The sequence below is a fragment of the Drosophila montana genome, unplaced genomic scaffold (assembly GCF_035044405.1).
Source record: "Drosophila montana isolate Dmon_TW-CO22-7 unplaced genomic scaffold, ASM3504440v1 contig_3848_1, whole genome shotgun sequence".
NCBI classification, from domain to species: Eukaryota; Metazoa; Arthropoda; class Insecta; order Diptera; family Drosophilidae; genus Drosophila; species Drosophila montana.
In genome coordinates this window covers 3,111,677-3,135,045 of record NW_026998720.1, presented here as the reverse complement: position 1 = coordinate 3,135,045, position 23,369 = coordinate 3,111,677, and the positions used below count along the sequence as shown (strand labels likewise).

Here is a 23,369-nt window from a genome sequence, read left to right as displayed (position 1 = left end):
ATGTTGGCAAAAAGAAAAAAAAAAAAGGTTGGGGAGTGAAAACTAAAATTTAAAGCGTCACAACCTAATGGCAATTGAAAGTGCAAGCACGCGTTCGGTCCACAGCTACAGTAGCTGCCACCTATCCACGATCCAGAGAGTTGCACAGTTGAGTTATTTAGTGAAGTATCCAACCACCTGGCAGGGGCTGTGCTGTTAATGAGTGTAAAAACTGCAGTGCGCGTAAGTAGCTATGTAAATCAGTTAAGGGGTAGCAACAATGTCGACCCTAACGGCTGCCAGTTACTAACTTGGCAATTAGAATGCAGCCCTGGTGCGAATCCCATACGAAAAATAAGTTAGAGTGGTCTGCTCGAGAATGGTCGACTAGAAGATACCATGTGCCGATGAGTTGTCGTAAGATTAAACCGAACTATCTTTCATATTATTGGTGTTGGTGCGAATTTATTAGGAGAACGATGCACGGGAAGGGTATTCAAGACATTCTAAAGAACTTATATGCCGAATTTGGTCTCCCTAGCTCTGATATGCTTAAAACCCCTCAAAATCGATATTTATCGATATTAGAGAAATAGGAAAAGTATCGAAAAAGTAGTTTATTGTGAGCTTGCAAGCTCCTTAGCTCTTATATTCCAAGAAGGACGCGTCCATACTAACGGACAGGCAGACGCCCATGGCCTTAACAACTCGTCATTTGTTATCGAATTCATACTTTATATGTTAGAAGGATAAGAATTGATGCTGGTAGCAAACCGTGGTGCAGTACAGTACAAACCAACATTATAGGTATCACATGTTCTGACAATCTAATCCTTTTATTATTAAACTCGGGAAACTGGAAATGCTGTCTGTTACACACTTTGGCACAACTGCAATATGCTCTTTTCAATGGGTAGAGGGTATACAAACATGAGCTGCGTGCCACAGTCCCTACGTCTCTGTAGCCTCCCCGTCCCGCCAGCCAGTTAATTGGCAAATGCTATAATTTTAATGCCAGAGCACGCGTGCAGCACATGCTTGTAAAATCAATTAAAGTTTTCGCCGGCTGCCGAAATTCAAAGCGCAACTAGTTCATTTGTTGTTGCAGCTGCACACACACACACACAGACATACAGCTGCGCAAATAGCCAAACAAACATGCCAAGACTTAAGACAAAGGCATGCCGTCAAGACAAACAATGCCTGATTGTCGATTGGGTCGGAAGGTTTTAGCCAGGCGCTGAGCTTAGAATTCCAGTTAGTAGCTGCATACATATTTTCGGGCTTAGCAGCAGCTTCAATTGGTAATCCTATTAAGCGTTAGACTGTGTGTGTGTTTGCCTTAGTTATTTGTGACCATCTTATGAAAACGCAATCCTCCCTCAAGAAGCAGCCAGCAATGGTTAGCTAACGCCTGCCTGCTGCCTGATTCCTGATGCCTGCTGCCTGCTGCCTACTGGCATGCCTGGCAGTCTCCGTCTAAGTTATTTGCAATATGTTTTGAAGGGTTCGAAGATAGTTATGCGGTTATGCGGCTGCGTCTTGGTTACTCACTTTGTGCTGTGCGCCTCATTGTAGTTCATTAACAAATGCAGTATTGTCTCCCGATACTCCAGCACATAGCACACATTGTTCAATAACATATCAAAGAGGCCACGCGCGTTGCCATCATCCTTCAGTTTTTGCAGTGCCAACAGGCTATGCAGCAATTCCCGGAATGTCTTTAATTAAAACAAAAATAAAAAAGAAATAAAATCAAATTAAAACGATATATATATATTGATGAAGCCTTAACCTAGCTGCCAAACGTTTTAGTTATTTGAAGCATGCGTGCAAGTGTGAAATGCATTGCAATTAGTTGCACCAAATTAATTCAATTCAATAACAGATTATTCTCCCCAGTCGCTATAAGGACAGCCAGCGGACCCAGCCCAACTGCCGGACTGCTCGAAGGCGTAGGAGATTATTTTATTAGATGTGTCATAGTTCAGGACACTAAATGCTGTCAATTAATTTATAATCTTAGTTATTATTAATTTCCTTGACTAATTGGCTTCATACTTAAATTTTACATAAGCTTGAGTGGCTATTTAATTAAACTTTAAATTAGCCTGCTTGCAAGTAATATTAAATATAAATCTTTACATAAATAAAAGAGTTTGTGCGGACAGAATATGTTTGTAATATTAATTATTAGCATTACGTAATAACGCCTGGTAGTTTCACATAGCACCATATACGAACGCGTAACTTAAATTTTTCTTTGCCAACATTTTAAAATATTTAAGCTTACTTTATAATCTTCAGTTCATACAAAATATTGTACAGAGGAATGGGTTTTAGCTTCAATCGGAACATGTGGTTTACAACGAGGCTGGGCCGCAGCAGTTGGCAGTTGAAGTTGGCTTAACTTTAAGCCTTGATGCAAGCGAGGCGTTGAGATTTTGTAAAGTGCACCCAGAAGTGCACTTACAGTGGCATAAGCAAACAACAACAATGCACACACACGAGCACACACGCACACACACAGATACGCACACACACACACGGAATTGTGATTTAAGCTTAGCTAGCTGCATTGCATTTACTTACCAGAAGGGCCACATGCAGGCGCTTGGCCCAGAGACGCGCCTGCTTCTTGTCGCACTGAATCATGTCCATGTCATGTTGCATGCGCGTCAGAACCCAGTGGAAACATTGCACGCTCAGCGACTCGCTGCAAAGAAAATCAAGTAAAAGAAAAAAGGAAAATCAAATACATGAAAATGGCAAACAAAGGGTAAAACGCATGTCTTAAAGACTTTCGAGCAAAGCATTCGAATTACGAATTCAAGTTGACAGCGCAGCAGGGCAAGGCAGGTAAATAGTTTGCCATGTTGCACGTTGCACGTAGCTCGCTGCTAGCTGCTATTTGTTGCAAGTTGCAGGTTGGCAGCTGAAGCACCGTGAAAAACTCATTAACAAAATTAATTTTTAAGTAGCGCTACAAATGAGTGGCAGCCTAAGTTGCCGGCCGTGTGGGCGTTGCCACAAGCCGCACGTTTGCTTGGTTTATGTTGAAGTTGTTGCTGCTGTTGCAGCAAATGTTGCGGCTACATTTGCCTGCAAATTGGCAAAATTAGCAACGCGACGTCTGCTGCGACGGTCATTAAAGTTTGTGCACAATTGCAGAAGACGGCAGCACTTGCAAAGGCATTAAAATCAAATTAATTACAGTGTGCACGACAGTCGCAGCGGCAGCAGCAACTCAACTTAACAGAAATAAATAAATTATAAAATCAATAAAATTTCAAAAGGGCAAAAATGCGGCAATCGCTTAGCGGAAACAGGTGCGCATTTCTTTTTATTCAAACTTTCAAATCCAAATTAATGACCCCAGTTAATTATGTGTTTTAAATATATATTCACTCTACATTACAAGGCGATTTATTTGCCTGTCAAATTTAACAAGTACTTTAATCGCAATTAAACTCTTTGCAAGTTTCTTCGGTTTCTGAGTTTCTAGCTGATCTGTCTTTTACACAAACTTGTCATGAAAAAAATATATTTCATTGTGCATATAATCATTCTTTTGAAAAACTTCTCCCAAGGGTCAAATAGACACATTGAACGATGATCCGGGTTCGAACTCCAAACTCGATATCGACTGAATATTTAAGAACAGGTTCTAGATGCCAGAGCTATCAAGAATGTATAATAATTATAATTATGTTTATCTACAAGGAACACGAGAAAAAAATCAGAAATTTAGAAAGCTGAAATATTCTTTAAACAAAAAGCACCTGTGGATAAAATCTATTTTGTATCCGTAAAGAATATAAGAAAATAGTTTCAAGTCATATAAATTTAAATTTACTTAAAAAACAAACTGACTATCGAAAAAATATATTTTTTTATCCGTAAGCAACTTGAGAAAATGGTCTAACATATTAAAATCTACGACAAATCTATAAAATTCCTGGAAGAAAATAAAAGTTACATAAGTACATATAACTAATATAATGTATAGGCTATACATTATTCATCTATCAAACTTTTGTACTTCTTTCATAGCAGGCAGCACTTGAGGCTAAGCCCGGCAAAAACTATGAATCCAAGTTCTCTACGACTATTTTATGGTCTAAAAAATTCCTTGCAACAAACTGCCAGAAAAAAAAGAGGGGGGGTGGCAACTACAAAGCCTAAACAAAACTGCAAACTCAATTTCACTTTTTTATTATATGCCCTTCTTTCTTCGTTCATTTTTTTTTTTGTGAGTACGCACACAAGTTTGCCCACTTTGACGGTCATACATTATCGCAATGCCATGCTTTATATAGTGCAAAATCAGTAGAAAATGGCAGACGATAAGGAAAGTTGAGTTGAAAAGCGGGCGGGCAGCGGCAAATTGCATTTGTGGAAATAAACAGAAAGTTTTATGCGCCGACAAGAGCATAGTACATAAGTATATAAACATATATATATATGTATGTATATATGTACGTATATAGGGAGTGTGCGCCAAAAAGGCATGATAAAAGACACCCGAAAGGAATGGTAAAAATGAAAAACAGCATCAGCAGCAGCAGCTACTGCTCCTAGCCAGAAACTTTGAATAGTGCGGCGGTACTTGCTTTTTGAAAAGGGGGCAGAAAGTGGATACGGTTGGGGTAGGGTGTCCGGTTGTGAAAACTTTGCAGCAACGGAATGACAACATTTTTGCAAAGCTTCATTGTTGTCATTCAGAAACTAATTTGAAAGTAACCAAAACAATTTTAAAGAAATTTCCCACCACACAGCACAACGAGCAATGACCAACACAGAGAAACAGAGTGGGAGAGTGACAAAGAGAGCGAGGGGACGAGAGAGAGAGAGAGGGAGAGACAGAGCAAATGACAGCAAAATTTTATTAACAGCCAGCTGTATAACAATAAAGTGGCCAACAACAAGGAGCCAAAGCTAGCGAAATGCTTTAAATTGCCAGGCGACAATTGGACTAAATATATAGTATAGCCAAAATATGCGATGGTACGAAAAGGGGCGTGTTTAAGTTTTTGGGGACCAGAGCCACGCAGCTGTAAAGTGTCATAGGTCAACGTTTTGCGTGTTGATTTTGATTTCTGCATGTGTTCGTTGTCTTCACCAACCCCAAATAGAAAAGTTAATGCAATCAAACTGGGCAAAAGTCTCCAAAGTAATCCAACAAAATGACAAACAAATTGTCCTGTGGCCAAAACAATGTCACATTTGCAACTGGACTGAATTTCTCGAACCGAATGTTCAGTGTGAAGTGCGAATGGCAAATGGGAATTGTCGGGGCACAAACTTTATTTGCAGCATGTAAACGCTTTGATTTTCAAACAGTCGGGGTATTCAAATTTGTGGCACGAAATCTGTAGCATAATGATGAAGGTATTCCTTTAATCAAAGTACTAAATTGAGAGCTGAGCTGATATATATATAAGCTTGAAGGTCGGCTAGAGAGCTGAGTATGTTGAAACTTAGAATAGTTTTTTTTTTCGGCAGGGAGCACATGCGAAGCTGGATCAGCGCACTATATGTTGCTATTCAGGTATATATTTATGATATTGTACATAAATCGATCGGTTTAGCATTTTATGGTTTAACAATTATAGAAAAGACATATGAGTAGATATATGTAAGCTACTGAAACTTAAGAGTTTCACATGCGAAACTTGACCGGCTCACTATATGATGATATAATATTGTTATATCATACTTATGATATTGAATATAGATTAATCGGTAGAGCATTTATTAGTTTTACAATTATAGAAAAGATTTAAGAGAAAATATATGTAATCTTGAAGTTCAGCTAGGAAGCTTAGTGTGTTGGAACTTAGGAGAAGTTTTTTTCGGAACTGGACCAACTCACTATATAATGATATAATATTTATATTCACCTATATACTTATGATATTGTATATAAAACTGATATGATATTATATATAAAAATCGATCAGTCGAGTAATTAATTGATTTACAATTATAGAAAAAATTGCAGATTCGATCGAAAGCGAAAGCTTTTACACTAGTTATTATGGATTTCTAAGGAAAGGTTGCTCGGAATTAAGAGCCTCCATAGTTTACAATTTTTCAGATACACAAGAAAATTGTCAATGCATTAGATGCCTTGAACTAGAATTCCTCTTTTAGGAAAAAAATTATTATTTAATTGTATTTTAAACACTTTAAGAAATTCCACTAACTAGGTCTAAAATAAAGTTGCTCATATCCATAACATGCAAATCTTTGTTATACAAAAATTGAATTACCGAAAAAAATTAATCGAAATTCAAGTATCCATAGAAATCAAAGAGTTGCTTAAAATGATTTTTTATTGACAAACAAAAATTCTGCCAAAATGAAATCTTCTTTGGAGCGACCACTGTATTTGATTTGTATAATAGGGTATTTTTTTTCATCTACCCCGTTTTAAACTCATCTCTCTCTCACTCTCTCATTTTCCCCCACTCTGCATTTAGCATGTTGACAAAGGTCAGGCAACTCTGTTATCGAAACCACTGTCAATTTGTTGCCAATTGGCACTGGTTCACGCCGTTTGGAATCAGTCGTTTCATTTGACCTCAAGTTAAAAGAATGCAAGCTGGTTCAGTTAATAGTTGAGCAGTTTCTGTTGTTTGGCCACTCTGTTAGAAAATAACAAATTGAGTTAGTCCCAAACAAATAAAAATGGTGTATACTTTTAGCTATATAGTGAAAACTGTGTGTAAAGTAATTTGATTAAAAGCCAACCCATAGAAAGTTGGTGCAAAAGATTTGCATATTTGCTGACGCGACCGATTGAAGCTGACCCCACTTGGTTAGCTTTTCATTAGCCATGGGGCAGAATGTGGCCGGAGTGCTCGTTCATCAACGTCATTTTTGTAGCCTGCATCAGATTCCAAGCCCCTCCCTTCCACTCCTACTCTCTCTCTCTCTTACTTTATCTCGCTCTTACTTTTTCTCGCTCTCTCTCTCTCTCTCTGACTATCATACACCGTCCCTGTCTTTGTTTTATGGGCATTATCAAAATCATTGGCAATTAATTTGAACGCTTTAGTCAGGCACACGGCATATCATCTGAGCTGCGGCAAGATATTCGCAGGCATTTGACATTGGCAAATGCAAGTCACACACACTAGCACACACACTCACCTGACTAGCTGCAATTGTAGACCACTCAAACGATTGAACTCCATGAAAAATCGTATGGCCCACAATAGATAAGAGTCATCGTGACTCGACGAGCCGGCATTGCGTTCCAGGACACGCCGCACCTGCCGCACCAGCGTGTTGTAAGCGGAGCGCAGCACCTCAATGCAATATTCGCGCAGGCACAATCTGCAATGGATGGGAAAACGTAGCAGAATACCAAATGAAAAATGATTATACCACAATAATATTGATTGAAAGCCATATTGATTGAAAGCCAGTGCCAGTGCCAGTGCCAGTGCCATACATATACCTACATGTACTGTATGCACTACCAGCAAGTCTTAGCCGGCCTTGCACGGGCAATATTGTTTTCGTTAAATTTAAAATCAATTTAACTCTCAAATATCGCCTGTTGGCTGGATTATCCGCAATCAGTGAAACACGTACTCATTAAATTAATGTGTAGAGCTTAAAAAAAAACATGTCTGAGGCTGATCGCAGATAAATTTAACTTTTGCCCATACAAACTTATAGCTCATCCTTAACCCAAGGTAGGGGATTAAATAAAAGTTTGAAGCACGTTTCTTGTGAGTTCTTAAAAAATATTTTAAATTGAGCTTAGGGCCATTTGCATGGACAAAAAATGTCTACGAAATTTCCACTTCCTAAAACCTCAACTTTCTGTTTTTGCTTAGCTTTTTGCTTAGATTTTTGATTTAAATCACAAAAACAAGTGTAATTGAATTACTTTATTATAATAATAAACGCTATTAGTCAGTCTGTCAGTGAGATAGGACATCATGTTAATATATAATTTTATTTGTTTTATCTGTGTCTTTATCTTTGAAGCTGTGTTAAAACTTAAGAAATAAACTTAAGAAATAAATCCTGGACCATTTTTGGCAATCTATTTAGAAACTAGTTTCCTCATTTGCAGAAACTGTTATTTCGCCTTTTGGCTATTTCATCTAAAAAAAATTATTAACTTAGGTAGAAATTCAACTTGTTATGTTAAATTTTGCTTTAATTTGATTTATAGAAATGTATTTTATGTTTCAAAAATCATTTTTGGCAGTGTACGCATTGACAAGTGTTTGTATTTTACAAACGGCAATCGGCAGCGTTTATGCAATAAATTTGCTTTGGCCAATTTATTTGAGTAAAGCGGACCGAAAGAGGCAGCTCCCACCAGAAGCATTCATCTCCGAATCTCTGCATCTTAGCCTCAGTTGCCAGCCGCAGGCCAAATGCAACACAGGCGTCACAGATTAATGGGTAAGAAGACAAAACAGCAAAATATTGTTACCAACCGGCGGCTTTTGCAACATTGCAATACGCGTTGAGTGGCAACAAATTGTTGCTGCTACAACTGCTGCTGATGCTGCTGCTGCTAAAGGAGGGTCGAGGGTCGACTCGTGACATTGATGAACTTTGCCTGCTGTTTGGGAGCATGCCCCACAGAGTGCATGAAATGCTTCTTGCCAAATAGATGGGCAATCTTTTGCGGTGGCCAACTTATTGATGGGCCTTTTGGCGAGCGACTTGTCTAATCACAGTCTCCGGCCCGAGCAATTTATGGCTGGCAAGCAGATTTGGATGTGCCAACGATCAGGCCCATAAAACAGGCCAGCAAACAGCTAGCAAAAGTCAGCTGCCAGCAGGCTAACAAGCAAAAGTGTTGGCCCACATTGCTAAAATGCTCGCACATTTACAACGGCCAACAGAGCTCAGAGGTTTACGCCGATGGTGTCGTTGCCGTGGCGCCACCAAGATTACGCTGCCAGTGCTGTATTTTTATCTTAGCTCGGCATTTTATGGCTGCCGGACGACAAATCGCAACAACAACCACTGCGAGCTGCAGCGCGACACCAGTCGAACTTTAGATGCTCTAGCAATAACAAAAGTTCAATTTTCAACAATTCAATTACTGAAGAATCATTAAGTAATTAAGTAATTACAGACTTATTACTAAGAAATTACCAGCAAATGCTGTTAATTACCGCTGTAATAGCGAAGAAAGTATTAAGATATTCTAAGAAAAATGAATGTTTAATTTGGGCAGATTAAAGCTTTAATTACTATGTAATTCCTAAGCAATTACCTACACAACCTGTTAATTACTTTTCTACTCGGGCTGAACGTATTGCTTTGTAAAAGCTTGGACATTCTAAAAAAAAATAACTTTAATTTTGGGAAAATTAAAGACTTAATTACTGAGTTATTACCGGCGAATAATGTTATTTACCTCTGTAAACGCGCTAAAATAGATACTAGTTCAATTTTGGCAATTTAATGCCATAACTATTGAGTAATTACTAACTTATTACCAACTCAAAGTTTTAATTACTTATGAAATTGAGAATTAGTTGCTCTTACGGCGGAATATTAGATACTTAGGCCAGACTAATATTTATTACTGGTTCATTATTTTACAATTACCAGCAAACAGTTGTAATTACTCTGGTAATTGTGTTATTTATCGCATATTTGAAAGTTAAAAATATACAACATTTTTACAGGCCGTATTTTGGCCAAGGATACTATAATTAATCAGTAAATATTTGTTAATTACTAGCATCGCACTTTAATTACTAGAAGAAATAGTGTACATTCAATAAAAAACCTAATGGGAAATTATTTATTTTAAAATTTTTGAGAAATTAAATTAAGATGCAAGTTGACCATCAGATAATAAATTCGTTAATATTAAAACGAAAAAACTAAAAGCAACTAAAAATATGTAATTATGATTAGAAATTTCAGCTATAATTACAAAATTTATTGTAATTAAGAATTGTTCAAGCACAATTACATAAGTAGTTATTGAATCATAAAGAAAAAATATTTTCGCTCATATATCTTAAATATCCGATTTAAAAACTTATAACTTTGTTATTCATCTTAATTTTCATGGCTAAACTTTTGTGAAAGTCTTGCAACCTTAGTACGGGAAAGAGTATAAAACCAAATGCATTTCGCCCAAGCCGAAGCCCAAGCAACGCTGGGTATCCTGTGCAACGTTGGCGCATATCCTTTAAGTAGTTTGTTGGTACGGAGAAAATCATAAAATAGCTGCACCTGGTGGCCATTAGGGAGTGCGGCGACAGCAAAGACGTTGGCCAACCGGCGCCTTGAAGATGGCCACGTCTTTGTTTCGCTTAGCTCGTTCGGCCAGAACCAGAGCCAAAGGCAGAGCCAGAGCCGTGGCAAGCCAAACAGCCAGGCAGAACAACAGCCAATATCGTTTGGGTGATTCTATAAAATAAGGCAAGCAGCAGTTGGGCGCGGGTTGGCTAAAAGGAAATGCCTTCATTTATTATTGAATATTATTTTATGCGCTCGCTCGGCTTCGGCTGCAGCGTAAAATCGAAAATCAATGACCGGAATGTGGCCTGCCAGTCGAACCATAACAATTCCGATGCTAATGGCCACATCCATGGCCCCTTACAATAGACTCCAGTCAAAGTGCAGGAAGCTGCCGCAAACAAATGGAGGCTAGTATGCGCGAGATAGAGCCATATCTTCATACGTAAATATATATACATCTGGACTGCGGACCTGTTTTCAAACGAACCAGTTCCAACTCGAAATATAAAATATTATATTTTTTGCTTAAACGAATCAAAAAGCGAACTTTATATTAAAAAAAAGAAAGAAAGCAATCTGAAACTAAACCCAAACCGAAACGAAGATTGGATTGGTTTACAAACAACCATTTTCAGAAATAATATATGTAAATAAATTTCAGTTCAAGTGGCAGTTCCATTATATCGAACTCGATTACAACTTCTATATGGTATTCGCTCTATATCTGTAATCAGTTTCAGGTTTTTAAGATGCTTAGAAAAAAAATGTTAAGAGCCTGCCATACTTGTAAGTGCATTACAAATTTGTCACGAAATGTGTAACGAATAAAAGATAACGTCCCAGGCCCCATAAAGTATATATTCTTTATCAGCATTGACAGCCTAGTTGATATTACCATATCAGTCTGTCCGCCTGTCTGTTTCTATGCGAACTAATCTCTCATTTCTAAAGCTATCGTCATGTATCTTTGCAGAAGTCCCTCTTTCTATTGCACGCAGTACATATGTATGTCGGAACCAGCTGGATCGGCCCACTGTATCATATATCTCCTTGAGGAACGATCGGTCAAAAGGAGAGTCTACCATGGAAAACTCTTTGGTTTATCAAGATATCTTAACTAATTCCAGCATTTACAATTTAAACTATGCTGCTTACAAGTCTTTTTTAAAATTGCAAAGTTATATTATAAGAGCTTATGTTTGGAATGATAATATTTTTTTCTTCCATGATATTATCATCAAACTCAGCATTTACGAGCTTCACTTTTCTCAAATATCTTCAAAGCCATTAGGCACATGTCTAAAAGGGTATTAAGTCTTCGACGTGCCGAAGATATCTTTACTTTCTAGTTTATTTTGTGTGCTTGCAATTTTTTTTTTTTTTTTTGTTTCGACATGAATGAAAAAGTTTTTTCAATAGATGTTACTTATTAGAGCTTAAAAAATTATTTTCGTTTTGCAGAAATTTTGGTCTTGATTGTAAAATTGTAAAATTGTATAAATTTGGGGTTTTTGCTATTTCATCTAAAAGAATTACTAAGCTAGGTCGAAGTATTACTCGATTTGTCAAATTTTATATTAATTTGATTTAAAAAAGTGCTTTTAATAATTATAAAACCTCATTTTATCTAGAGTTTGGGTTTAACAAACAAACGGAATTGGCAGCGAGAATTTAGAATTATACTTTCCTTTCAATTTACAACGAACTATATTTCATTCAAATTTGAACAAAAAATGTTAAAAAACTCTTGGAGCCAGGTTCACGGAACAGGCGAAAGTTGAGGCAAAGGTTTTATTTTTACTATTTAGTTAGAAACTTTTTTAAGGCCCAGGCTAATATTGTCTTAGCCATGGCAATTTGAAAAATTAGGTTGAAAGCTTATAAATATATCTTATACTTAACCTTATTTTAAATATTTAAAAAATATTGATTTATAAGAACGTATGTATATGGTAAATTTACCTGACAGTAAAAGCGCTGCGTCGCGTCACCTGCGCCTCCTCCTTGATGTGGCGATGGGAGCGCTTCTGCGCCTGCTTCTCGCGATCAAAATCCATGGCGGTCACACGCTGCAACGGCTGATGGCAAATAATATCCCGATCCGAGACGGATTTCATGTTGCGTATAACATAGGTGCCCCCAAAGCGTGAATGTCGACCGGGCGGCGGGCGAGCCTGACGGCGGGCCATCTCACGCCGACGTGCAGCAAGCAGCTCCTGCTGATCGCGCTGCTTCTCACTGAGGCTGCGCTGCAGCGAAGCATCCGCCAAGGACTCGGCGCTCTGTAAGTACGAAGAGTTTAACAATTAGACAGGCCCTGCAAGAAGAGTTTGCAGATGGGGCTTACCTGTTCGCGATATAATAGACAAATGATTTCGAGTCCATGCAAATGAAATTGCTCCTCATCCGGCGAGGAGACTATAAAGAGCACCAGATCCAGCATTCCTGTCTGATGCAGCGCCCAAATAACCTGATCGTGCTGACTGGCATCGTTGTCCGCACGACACTCGGCTTCCGGATTTGCTGGCACTTGGAGTACATTGCGCACCAGCACCAGGATGCGTTCAATCAAAAGATTCTGCTCCTCGCTGCGTATGGCAAAGGCCTAAAAATAGGATGAGAAAATGGGGGAGGGAGGTTCGCATTAAAAGTCAAAATAATAAAAATGTCTTGCGGCAAATCCCAGTGTAAAAATCTAAGCAGCAAATCCCGCGAGACAAGTTAAAATAATCAAATGAAATTAAATTAAATTAAATTGCAAATTTATGTAGCTCGACTGTAAAACGGAAGCCCAAATAGGGGCCACAGCTGGAGCAGCAGCAGCAAAGGCAGCAGCAGTGGGAGTCGGAGAGTTGGCACCACAACAAAGTCAAGTTGAAATCAATTTGCGTCGGTTCGGACGAGGAGCTGCCTGGGCGAACTGGAGAGCAGCAGTTACTGCTGTTGGCTTACAAATAAATACAACTAATGCGGCTTTTGTGCCTACAAGCCAGCTGTGACTGCGTATCCTCCCGCATTGGACATGAACACAGCCATCCAAAAAGCTGAGCCCCAGCGCCTTGCTCAAAGGCCAAAGTTAATAATGACTTCCGCTTTTGGTTACCCTACGCAACAACAACAGGAACAGGCCCAAAAAAGCTGTCGACCCCATCCGCCCATCCCTCTGGTTGTCCACTTTCCTGCCACGCCGTGCCGCATACATCAAAGCGTACAAGCCGAGGCCGAAGCCACGCAAATAAGGAAGTAAAGCATAAAAAGTCAGCCGGGAAACCAAGAGCCAAGGGCAGACCAATCCGCCCACACATTCATTATCAACAACAGCAATAAGAAAAGAGGGTGTGAAAGAGACAGCATTCGTATAGAAATTCGCTAGCATTTAACCTAAAAAACGTTCGTTCAAAAAAAAGTAAAAAAAATCTAAAGAAATCCTCTGGCGACTCTTTCGCTGGCTGCGCAGCACCATGAAAATCCTTTGGAATTGCTCCCCGGAGTGTTATGAATGTCGATTCAATCGGCTTTAAATGAATTTATTTCGCTCTGCCAGAAGGAGCCGCTTTTAAGGGGCGGGGTGTGGCAAGTGTGTGCGGCAGACAACGATGAGAACCTATGAGTCTGTGTGTGTGTGTTCGTGTGTGTTGCCATGTTGCAACTGCGATTACACAGTATCAACATCATTTTTGCAGTTACTAAATTTTTACCCGTTCAATGCCGATAATTGCCAATGTAACTGGTTTTAGGTCCTGTGCAAAAATATCTACCTTACACCCTTTTCGGAAAATAAATAAATTTATTTTATCCTAGTCGGAAGTTTCCACTACGAGTGACCTTTAACCAAGCGCCAAGCTGCCGTTAGAAACAATCGATACGCAAATCAGCATGAAGATAAGGTTGTGATTCTTCTACCCTTAGCTCCACACTATAAGAAAAACATACCCAAATACCTTCGGTATTTATAGTCCGATCAATATACAATTTTCGGGGTTTAATTAAGGCACCCAAAAATGGGTACATGCGAAAGCACAAAATTCTACCTTTAAGAATGAATGTTTTTTCAATTTTAGGCAAATCCAAAAACTAAAAGATTCTTAGCCTGTGTATACTATACAAAAACCTATTTGCAAATTTGGTGTACGTAACTCTTACAATCTTCCAGATGTGCATAAAAAATCATGTTTCAAAATCGATATTTGAATATTAAGAAAATGGAAGGATATAAAAAAAATAAAAAACTCGCTCTGCGAATGGTAAACGAGTAAATATATTTAAATTTTTGGCCTATAGACTTGACCAAAATCGACGCGTTCATGCAAACGTACAGACAGAAGCATATGTCTAGATCTATTCAGAAACGATAGTATTTCCCATATTTAATGGGATCAGCTAAATACCATCTAATTGGGAAACCAATGCTACCCTGATTAATAATAAAATAAGATTTAATTAACCCAGTCATTCAGGCAAATAAACAATGGTTCGAATCTCAAACTTATGTATGGATATAGTCCGAACCGCAGCTAATAGAAACCAGTTTTAGAGTTAACGAGAAAATGGTGGGAATAAAATCTCTTATGGTGGTAAAATTTGTAAATATAATAATAATCAGAATTCTTCGCTATAAAATGTTGCTTTTTACGACCTTATAGAGGGTATTATAATTTTGTCATGAAATGTGTAGCACATTGAAGGATACATCTCCGACCCCATAAAGTATATATATTCTAGATCAGCATGAACAGCCATGTCCGTCTATCCATCTGTCTATTTCTATGCGAACTAGTCTCTCAGTTTTAAAACTACCGTCTTGAAACTTTGCATAGGTCTGTCTTTTTGTAGCAAGCAGTACATTTGTTAAATCCTGCCGAATCGGACCACTTTATCATATAGCTGCCAGAGAAACGATCGGTCGAAAATTAAGTTCTTGTATGTAAAACCTTTTTTTTATCAAGATATATTGACTAACCCCAGCCTTAACTATTTTAACTGTGCTGCTTGTATATGATGTCTTATCAAATTCGCACTACTATATTATAAAGGAATAATTAGTCGAAAATTGAGTTAATATATGAAAAAATATTCTGTTTTCCAGGATATTCTTCTATAAATACTACTTCTATAAGTAAGACTCATACCCAAGGTCCCATTCGGCTGCTCTGACAGGCAGATTGAATCTGAGAATTCAACTATTAAGGAGGAATACCAAGTTAAAATCTATTAATTTTTATACCCTTGCAGAGGGTATTATAATTTTGTCGTGAAATGTGTAACGCATAGAAGGAGACATCTCCGACCCCATAAAGTAAATATATTCTTGATCAGTATCAACAGCCGAGTTGATATAGCCATGTCCGTCTGTCCGTCTGTCTGTTTCTATGCGAACTAGTCTCTCAGTTTTAAAGCTATCTTTATGAAACTTTGCAGAATTCCCTCTTTCTGTTGCACGCAGTTCATATGTCAAAACCAGCTGGATCGGACCACTATATCATATAGCTGCCATAGGAACGATCGGTCGAAAAGTAGGTTCTTGTATGAAAAACATTTTTGTTTATAAAGTTATCTTGACTAAACTCGGTATTTATTAGTTTTACTACGCTCCCCATATATATGCAAAATCCTTTTAAGATCGGACAACTATATCATATAGCTGCCATAGGAACGATCGGTCGAAAATTAAGTTTTTGTATGGAAAATTTTTATGTGTTTCAAGATATCTTGACCAAACTCGGTATTTATTAGTTTTACTACGCTCCCCATATACATATATGCAAAATCCTATTAAGATCGGACAACTATATCATATAGCTGCCATAGGAACGATCGGTCGAAAATTATGCTGTTGTATGAAATTTTTTTGGTTTTCAAGATATCTTGACCAAACTCGGCATTTATTAGTTTTACTATGCTCCCTCCACTTATGCAAAATCTTATTCACATCGGGCTACTATATCATATAGCTGCCATAGGAACGATCGGTCGAAAACTAAGTTGTTGTATGGAAACCTGTATTGTTTTTCAAGATATCTTAACCATACTCGGCATTAACTATTTTCCCTGTGCTTCTAAGGTACGGGCACTATGAGCATTTTGAAAAGGTTGGGTCTGCAAGGGTATTGAATCTTCGGCGTGCCGAAGATAGCACTTCTTTCTCGTTTTTTTTAGTCTAGTGTCAATTAAAAAGTTCTATCGAAAGCAACTGAAAACTTTTTCTGTTTGTTCACATTAAACATGCAAGTCAAATGATTTTTTATTTCCGTTTCCCTTACACAAATCAGAAACGCATTCTTTTTCATCATTCCTATTCGACATAATACTCAGCCGCTGGGCAAAGTGTGTGGGTTCTTTGTATTTTCCTCATGTTTTCTTCCATTATTTTTTCGTTTTCATTGTGTATTCATTTCTTTTCAGTAACAATTTAGCAATTGAAAACATTTCATGCTCAGACATTCATTCAACACAAAATGCTACAAATTGTATCCGCAAATTCCTGTTCTTGTTGCTCTTGTGGTTGCCGGCTATGTTGCCTACTTTTTAGCACCCACTGTGACACTGGGCATGTGGATGACGCCTAGAAAAACCACAGAGTTGCTTGTCGGGAACCGACGCGTTTGATTTGAAGGTGCCTGCTGGCACTTTCCCTCACGCATTTTGCTTTTCACTTTTTCGCATTTTCATTTTTCTCTTTTTTTTGCGGGAGTGTTTATTAAATTCGACTTGTTGCGGTTTTTTCTTGGCGCAAAGCTAAAAAGTTTCTGGCGTCGATTTGATTTCGTGTGATTTTTACAAAATTAAATTTTTTCCTAACATTTTATTATTTTTGACACGTTTTTCGGGGGCAACTTCAAAGGGCATATCGACAAGGGTTTTCGCTCGGTCGCTCTGCTGCTGCTGCGGCTTATCAAGGGTTACGAAAAGTATATATAGATATATACTGCTGAATAGCTTTTAGCCATAGATGAAACACAGATAGTAAATGAAGTTCAAATTAGTTATGAAGCGCACAAAAGAAGCACAAGGACAAAAAGCCAGATTCAGTGCCAGAAACATAAGCCAAAACGAAAAGCAAATGGCGCTGGGGAGAAATCTGAAAAAGGAACCAGAATATGAAATACCCTTTCTATCTTTTTCACTTTGTACTATATACAATATGAATAGAGAATTAATAAGATAATGATTTTATGTTGAGAGCGGAGCAAACTATAGATCGGTCTTGCTTAAAATATCTTTAACAACAAAGTTTTGATTTTCTACCGATAGTTCTTATGGGAGCTAAATATAGAGAGAGTTATATATTACATGAGATTTAGCTTAAACTTAACTTTTAACGAGAAAGAAGTGCTATCTTCGGCACACCGAAGATTTAATACCCTTGCAGACCCAACCTTTTCAAAATGCTTATAGTGCTTTGCCCGATTCTAAGAAGCACAGGGAAAATAGTTAATGCCGAGTATGGTTAAGATACCATGAAAAACAAAACAGGTTTCCGTACAACAACTTAATTTTCGACCGATCGTTCCTATGGCAGCTATATGATATAGTAGCCCGATGTGAATAAGATTTTGCATAAGTGGAGGGAGCATAGTAAAACTAATAAATGCCGAGTTTGGTCAAGATATCTTGAAAAACAAAAAAAAATTCCATACAACAGCATAATTTTCGACCGATCGTTCCTATGGCAGCTATATGATATAGTTGTCCGATCTTAATAGGATTTTGCATATATATGGGGAGCGTAGTAAAACTAATAAATACCGAGTTTGGTCAAGATATCTTGAAAACATACAAATTTTCCATACAAAAAACTTAATTTTCGACCGATCTTTCCTATGGCAGCTATATGATATAGTTGTCCGAACTTAATAGAATTTTGCATATATATGGGGAGCGTAGTTAAACTAATAAGTACCGAGTTTGGTCAAGATATCTTGAAAAACATAAAAATTTTCCATACAAAAACTTAATTTTCGACCGATTGTTCCTATGGCAGCTATATGATATAGTTGCCCGATCTGAATAGAATTTTGCATATATATGGGGAGCTTAGTAAAACTAATAAGTACCGAGTTTGGTCAAGATATCTTGAAAAACATAAAAATTTTCCATACAAAAACTTAATTTTCGACCGATCGTTCCTATGGCAGCTATATGATATAGTTGTCCGATCTTAATAGGATTTTGCATATATATGGGGAACGTAGTAAAACTAATAAATACCAAGTTTAGTAAAGATAACTTTATAAACAAAAATGTTTTTCATACAAGAACCTACTTTTCGACCGATCGTTCCTATGGCAGCTATATGATATAGTGGTCCGATCCAGCTGGTTTTGACATATGAGCTGCGTGCAACAGAAAGAGGGACTTCTGCAAAGTTTCATAAAGATAGCTTTAAAACTGAGAGACTAGTTCGCATAGAAACAGACAGACGGACAGACGGACAGACGGACAGACGGACATGGCTATATCAACTCGGCTGTTGATACTGATCAAGAATATATATACTTTATGGGGTCGGAGATGTCTCCTTCTATGCGTTACACATTTCACGACAAAATTATAATACCCTCTGCAAGGGTATAAAAACATAGTTAAGATCGCCTTTGCCAAGATATATTGAAAACCTGGGTTTAAAGCGATTTATGGCAGCTTTTAGGAAATTGTTGTAAGCTTTAAATTTGGGAGGTTAGTTTCAATATCACTAAAAACAAGGGGGATAAGAGATTTCATAAATAATTTCAATATGCAACTGATTGTTCATATAGCAGCTATGTGATATAGAAATTCGATGTAGACATTTTGTTAATTTGCTTAACATAGTTATGCTTGTAATTTATATATTCTTTGAGTCCAAAATATCTTCTTCAATGCGTTACATATTTCTTGACAAAATGGTTATACTCTTCGCGCGAACATTAAGATAATTTTCCAACTTGTCCGCCTGGCAGCTGCAGGAGAGCCATTAAAAGTTTTACGCGGACCGTTGCCACATTAATGGTCGTAAGGTCCATAAAAGATTACAGAGAAATAGTTGTGCAAATGCCAGGACGTTAATTGCCTAGGCTTCCCCTATAGCCACAACGCTTGTATAGTCCCATTTAACCAGCATTAATTAACGGCAAATAGGAAAATGCTACAGGTTATATTGGGCATCTATTTCAAACATTTCAACTACAAATGGAACAGATCTGAAATTTCTTATATTGGGCCGTCTGCATTAAGATATACGACAAACATATAAAACAGTATGACCACAATTAGGGCTCGCTGATAGACAGGCGCATTCAGGAAGGTGCGTCGTATTTGACGCTTGGACACATCCCGCAACAACTGCTCCGGCAGAGGCTTGATGCGCGGCATCAGCTCCGGCGGTCGCTCAATGTAGGCGCCCAGAAACATGGATGTCTCCGGCACCGTTGCATACATGGCAATTGATTCAGCAAAATGGCGATGCTGTGCAATCGATTTGCAGCGTGTATAGCGTCCAAGTGTATGCATGCCATTCCTCGCATGATTCACAGTGATCAGCGTATTGCTACCCACGCGGGACTGGCAATACGGGCACTTGGCGAAGCTGCCCTGCCACGTGATCCATTTGCCAATGCAATCGGTGCAGAAGACATGACCGCAAAAGGTGACGCGCGGCAATCGAGCGGTGCGCATACACACTAGACAGGTGTAGTACCTGTTGTCAAAGGACTCCTCCTCCTCATCCGTGTCGCTGCTGCTACTGCCGGTGCCTTCACCTGAGTTGCTCGTGCTCATGATTGTTGCTGTTTCTTCATTTGATTATTTGATATTAATTGTTTGGAATATATATATACACGTATATTGCTAAATTGTTGAAAAACTTACAAGTTCTATGACTTACAATTTCCAATGCTTGTTTGAGCTTATCAAACAATGCTGTCCAGATTTTATCCTTGGCAAAGGCTACTTTATAGCCTTGCAGTATGTCAATTAACTCAAGGAACACTTTGCGCCCGTGATTATCTTTGGGCGGTCCCTCGCGATAGAGCAGCAGCGTCGGATTGGTCAATATGACCAGCAGTCGTATCAGCAGATCCGCCAACTCCTCATGCTGCACATAGTCGGGCAGCATGTAAACTAGATCCGTTTGCAGCACCTTGGCGCGTCCCAAATGGCGTCGATACTCGTGATTATCCAGATCACGACGCAATATCCAAATTAAATGCTGCATAATTATAAATGAAATATTAGTTCAAGTGGCTTCTGATTGCCCCAAAACTCGCCTGTGCCCACCTTTAAACCCTCCGCCGCATCGGGCTCCGCCTGATAGCGCTTGCCATCGCTTACGCCCAGCGCTGCGCAAGTGGCGTCTATGTCTGCCAACAACACAGACATGATTTATAAACACAAACACACACTTAAACACTCAATTTTAGTTAATTACACTTATTAAAATTGATAAACAATTATTTATTTCTGCACGCGCAACACCAAACCCCAACTTGTAGAATTCGCGCGCAAAACTAAACGCAAATCAGCTGTTCGATCGATAGGCAGATGCTCGCGATATGTGCGCACTGATATCGATAAGTTCGCCTATTTGCGTTGAGTGCGTTAAGTGGTTTGTGTCATGAATAATTTTTAGATGTCTAGAATAAATAACTTTATATGTATATTTAAGAACGAATATTTAAAAGAATTACTGCATTTTACAAATTTAACTGCTTCTGAAATCAATCTAGCAATATATATAAGTTATATATTAAAAAACTCGTTTCAGACATGGCTGCTATCATCAAATATGCATATCGATAATATGGATTCACCGGGTAATATATTGATTTACGCATCATCGATCAGAATTCACACCCAAATGTATAAGCATAATAATAAAAGACTACACTAATCAAACTGTATATATAATATATCCTTTTTACAATGCTTTCTTAGTTAAATTCAAGCCTGGCCGACGAACACTTTAGTCTGTAAGAGCCTTAGAAGCTTTGAATTATTTTCAATTCGATTCAGTTGAGAATTGTTTGCACTCACACACACACAAACACACGCACACACAGAGCTGAAGTGTTGCTCGAGAGAAGTTTCAGTTGAGAGTCAAATGCAATTTACAGATCCAACATATGAAGTAGCAGTTTATTTGCAAATAGGTGCCAACAACCGAAGAAAATTTCAATATTTTTCCCAGCATTTTCATTAAGCATTGAAGCAGCAAATTACTCAAGTTTGCCTGCTGAATTATGCAATTGGACTTGGGAGCTGTTGCACTCGAGCACCGGTCGCAATTATCAACTACCACTCAAAGCGGAGAGAAAAATTCGAGATTAAATGCAAACAGACTTTGGGGTATTGGATAATTTAACTACGATATGAACAAATACGTTGTGCAAACTTCTGTCAAGTCCAAGCAACTCCACGGAGGTGGAGGTGGAAGTGGAAGAGGAGGAGGAGGAGGAGAATGTGTCCGGCGCGCCTCCTGCCGCATTCAAGTTGCGCTAGCTCCTGTTCAGTACTCAAAGAAGTTGAATTTAATTAACTAAGTAAATGCCCAGACATGAGGCTCTAGTCACACAGCCTGCCTGCTTATCAGTTGATGAACTCCTGTCCAACAACTACAACAACAAGCGAACGTGCTCTAGTAGGGAGTGACCGACTTGGAGATACCATCAACCCAGCGCTGAGCTGCCGTTGCAAACATTCGAAGTTTCTTTAATACATCAGCACACAGATAGACACACACATTCAAATACGCATGCCGCTTGCTGCGCACTTTATGCTGCGGCTGTGTTTCTTCTTTCCCAAGCCCCAAACTATAAGAAATGAGCTCTTCAATAACTTCGGTATCTATAGTCCGAGCATCTTGAAATTCAAGCTTTAAATTTGGCACCCAACGGTCAAAAAAATGGAAGCAAGCAACCATACTAAAATTTTGGGTTCCGTAGCTCTTATCAGTGTGCCCAAAAAACGAATCTAAAAATCGATAATTATCGATTTCATGAAAAGGGAGTGAGCTATCAGTGTTTTAAAGTTTTTAGTCCCTTTAGTATCTGGGATCCACGTGTTTCTGCAGATGAACACGGCTCACTTGACAATTTATACACTTTATGGGCTTGGAGAGGCTTGCTTCTGCTTGTCGCTTACCTTTCCACAAAAGTATTATACCCTTTTTGCCTATTTTAAATAGAGACAGCATGAGGAGCAACATCAACAACGTTGAGCAATTTAGTGACCGAATAAGTCCAAGTTTCATGTCTGCATCTTTGCGCCTTCGGGCACTCAGCTATCATCAGCTGCTCATCATCTCAGCCAGCTCTTCAGCTTGCCCTGTCAATGGGTGAGCCGGCGCCCTGCTGTGGCCAACGACTCCGACTGCCTGTCGGGCGGTTGATGCTATGCAAACCTGATTATAATGTGTCAAATCTATTATGTGCTGTCAGGACTTTCAGCTTGAAGACAGCTTTCGGGCCAGGTTGGACAAAGTTAATTATAATTTGATGTGTCAGCAAAACTATGTGCCGTAGGTTTAATTTAAACATGGTTCAATGGTTCAATTTATTGGACGTTCCTGATAGTTGCGCTGATTTTTCTCGAATTTGCCATTGAATAGGAAGTCGAATGCATATTCCTTGCGATGCTCCCAGATGTCCGGCAACGCCGGGTGACCCTGATACACCCAAAAGCAGCAATAGTTCTCCGTCACATTAGCCAGTTCCGTTCTGCCGCCGTCCGATCCCGTGCGCATCACAGTTTGCCGTGTCCGTCCCAACGTGTGTCCCGAACTTAGAGGGTCATGCGGATAGGAAGGTTTTGAATGCGCGTATTTTTCTTCAATTTCTAAGGATTGCTGGCTCCCTGTAATGTGCTGGACTTCACAGAGCAGGAAAACTGCAAAGCAAAAATTGAGCTTTGGTTAATAAATAAAATCTTTCTAGTAAACTCGATTACCAATTAATATTATAGAGCACTTCATAGCGACGGCTTTAACTAAAGTAAAGTACTAACTAACCTTAAGAATTGTCATAAGTTATTTTGACACACCTATAATCAGCCTTGGCATTTTATTTATACGCTGAACACACTAAAAATGGGTAGAAGAAGTATATTTAATTTTCAGGCACAAGATTATGGTTCGCCCTTTCTTTAGTCAGTTCAAGGTTTGATTTACAGTG

General features: G+C 38.6%; 3 protein-coding genes across 3 annotated transcripts in view; all 3 read right to left on the bottom strand.

Annotated features, from left to right (window-relative positions):
* timeout overlaps positions 1-20,648 on the bottom strand; it is a 98,507-nt gene extending 77,859 nt beyond the window's left edge. Inside the window, exons 1-8 of the mRNA XM_064697285.1 lie at positions 20,632-20,648; positions 20,479-20,601; positions 20,087-20,410; positions 12,572-12,829; positions 12,187-12,506; positions 7,138-7,323; positions 2,572-2,695; positions 1,534-1,700 (exon numbers count right to left, since the gene is read on the bottom strand). Of these exons, the coding sequence (XP_064553355.1) occupies positions 1,534-1,700; positions 2,572-2,695; positions 7,138-7,323; positions 12,187-12,506; positions 12,572-12,829; positions 20,087-20,410; positions 20,479-20,580 (1,481 nt within the window). The 5' untranslated portion in view covers positions 20,581-20,601; positions 20,632-20,648. The remainder of the gene's footprint in view (positions 1-1,533; positions 1,701-2,571; positions 2,696-7,137; positions 7,324-12,186; positions 12,507-12,571; positions 12,830-20,086; positions 20,411-20,478; positions 20,602-20,631) is intronic.
* Positions 19,350-20,152, bottom strand: LOC135438795 (uncharacterized). The gene is made up of 2 exons (XM_064697287.1): positions 20,071-20,152; positions 19,350-19,994 (listed from the first exon to the last, which is right to left on the bottom strand). Exon 2 carries the CDS (start codon positions 19,978-19,980, stop codon positions 19,414-19,416), a length of 567 nt encoding a protein of 188 aa, XP_064553357.1. The 5' UTR covers positions 19,981-19,994; positions 20,071-20,152; the 3' UTR covers positions 19,350-19,413.
* Positions 20,649-22,690: 2,042 nt separating the features above from the next.
* LOC135438594 (uncharacterized) lies at positions 22,691-23,080 on the bottom strand. The gene is made up of 2 exons (XM_064696962.1): positions 23,031-23,080; positions 22,691-22,991 (listed from the first exon to the last, which is right to left on the bottom strand). The coding sequence occupies exon 2, from the start codon at positions 22,940-22,942 to the stop codon at positions 22,748-22,750; it is 195 nt and encodes a 64-aa protein (XP_064553032.1). The 5' UTR covers positions 22,943-22,991; positions 23,031-23,080; the 3' UTR covers positions 22,691-22,747.
* Positions 23,081-23,369: the final 289 nt, after the last annotated feature.

Excerpts from the sequence above, each read along its gene's own strand:
- LOC135438795 (XM_064697287.1), bottom strand. The coding sequence starts at position 19,980 with ATGAGCACGAGCAACTCAGGTGAAGGCACCGGCAGTAGCAGCAGCGAC.
- LOC135438594 (XM_064696962.1), bottom strand. The coding sequence starts at position 22,942 with ATGCGCACGGGATCGGACGGCGGCAGAACGGAACTGGCTAATGTGACG.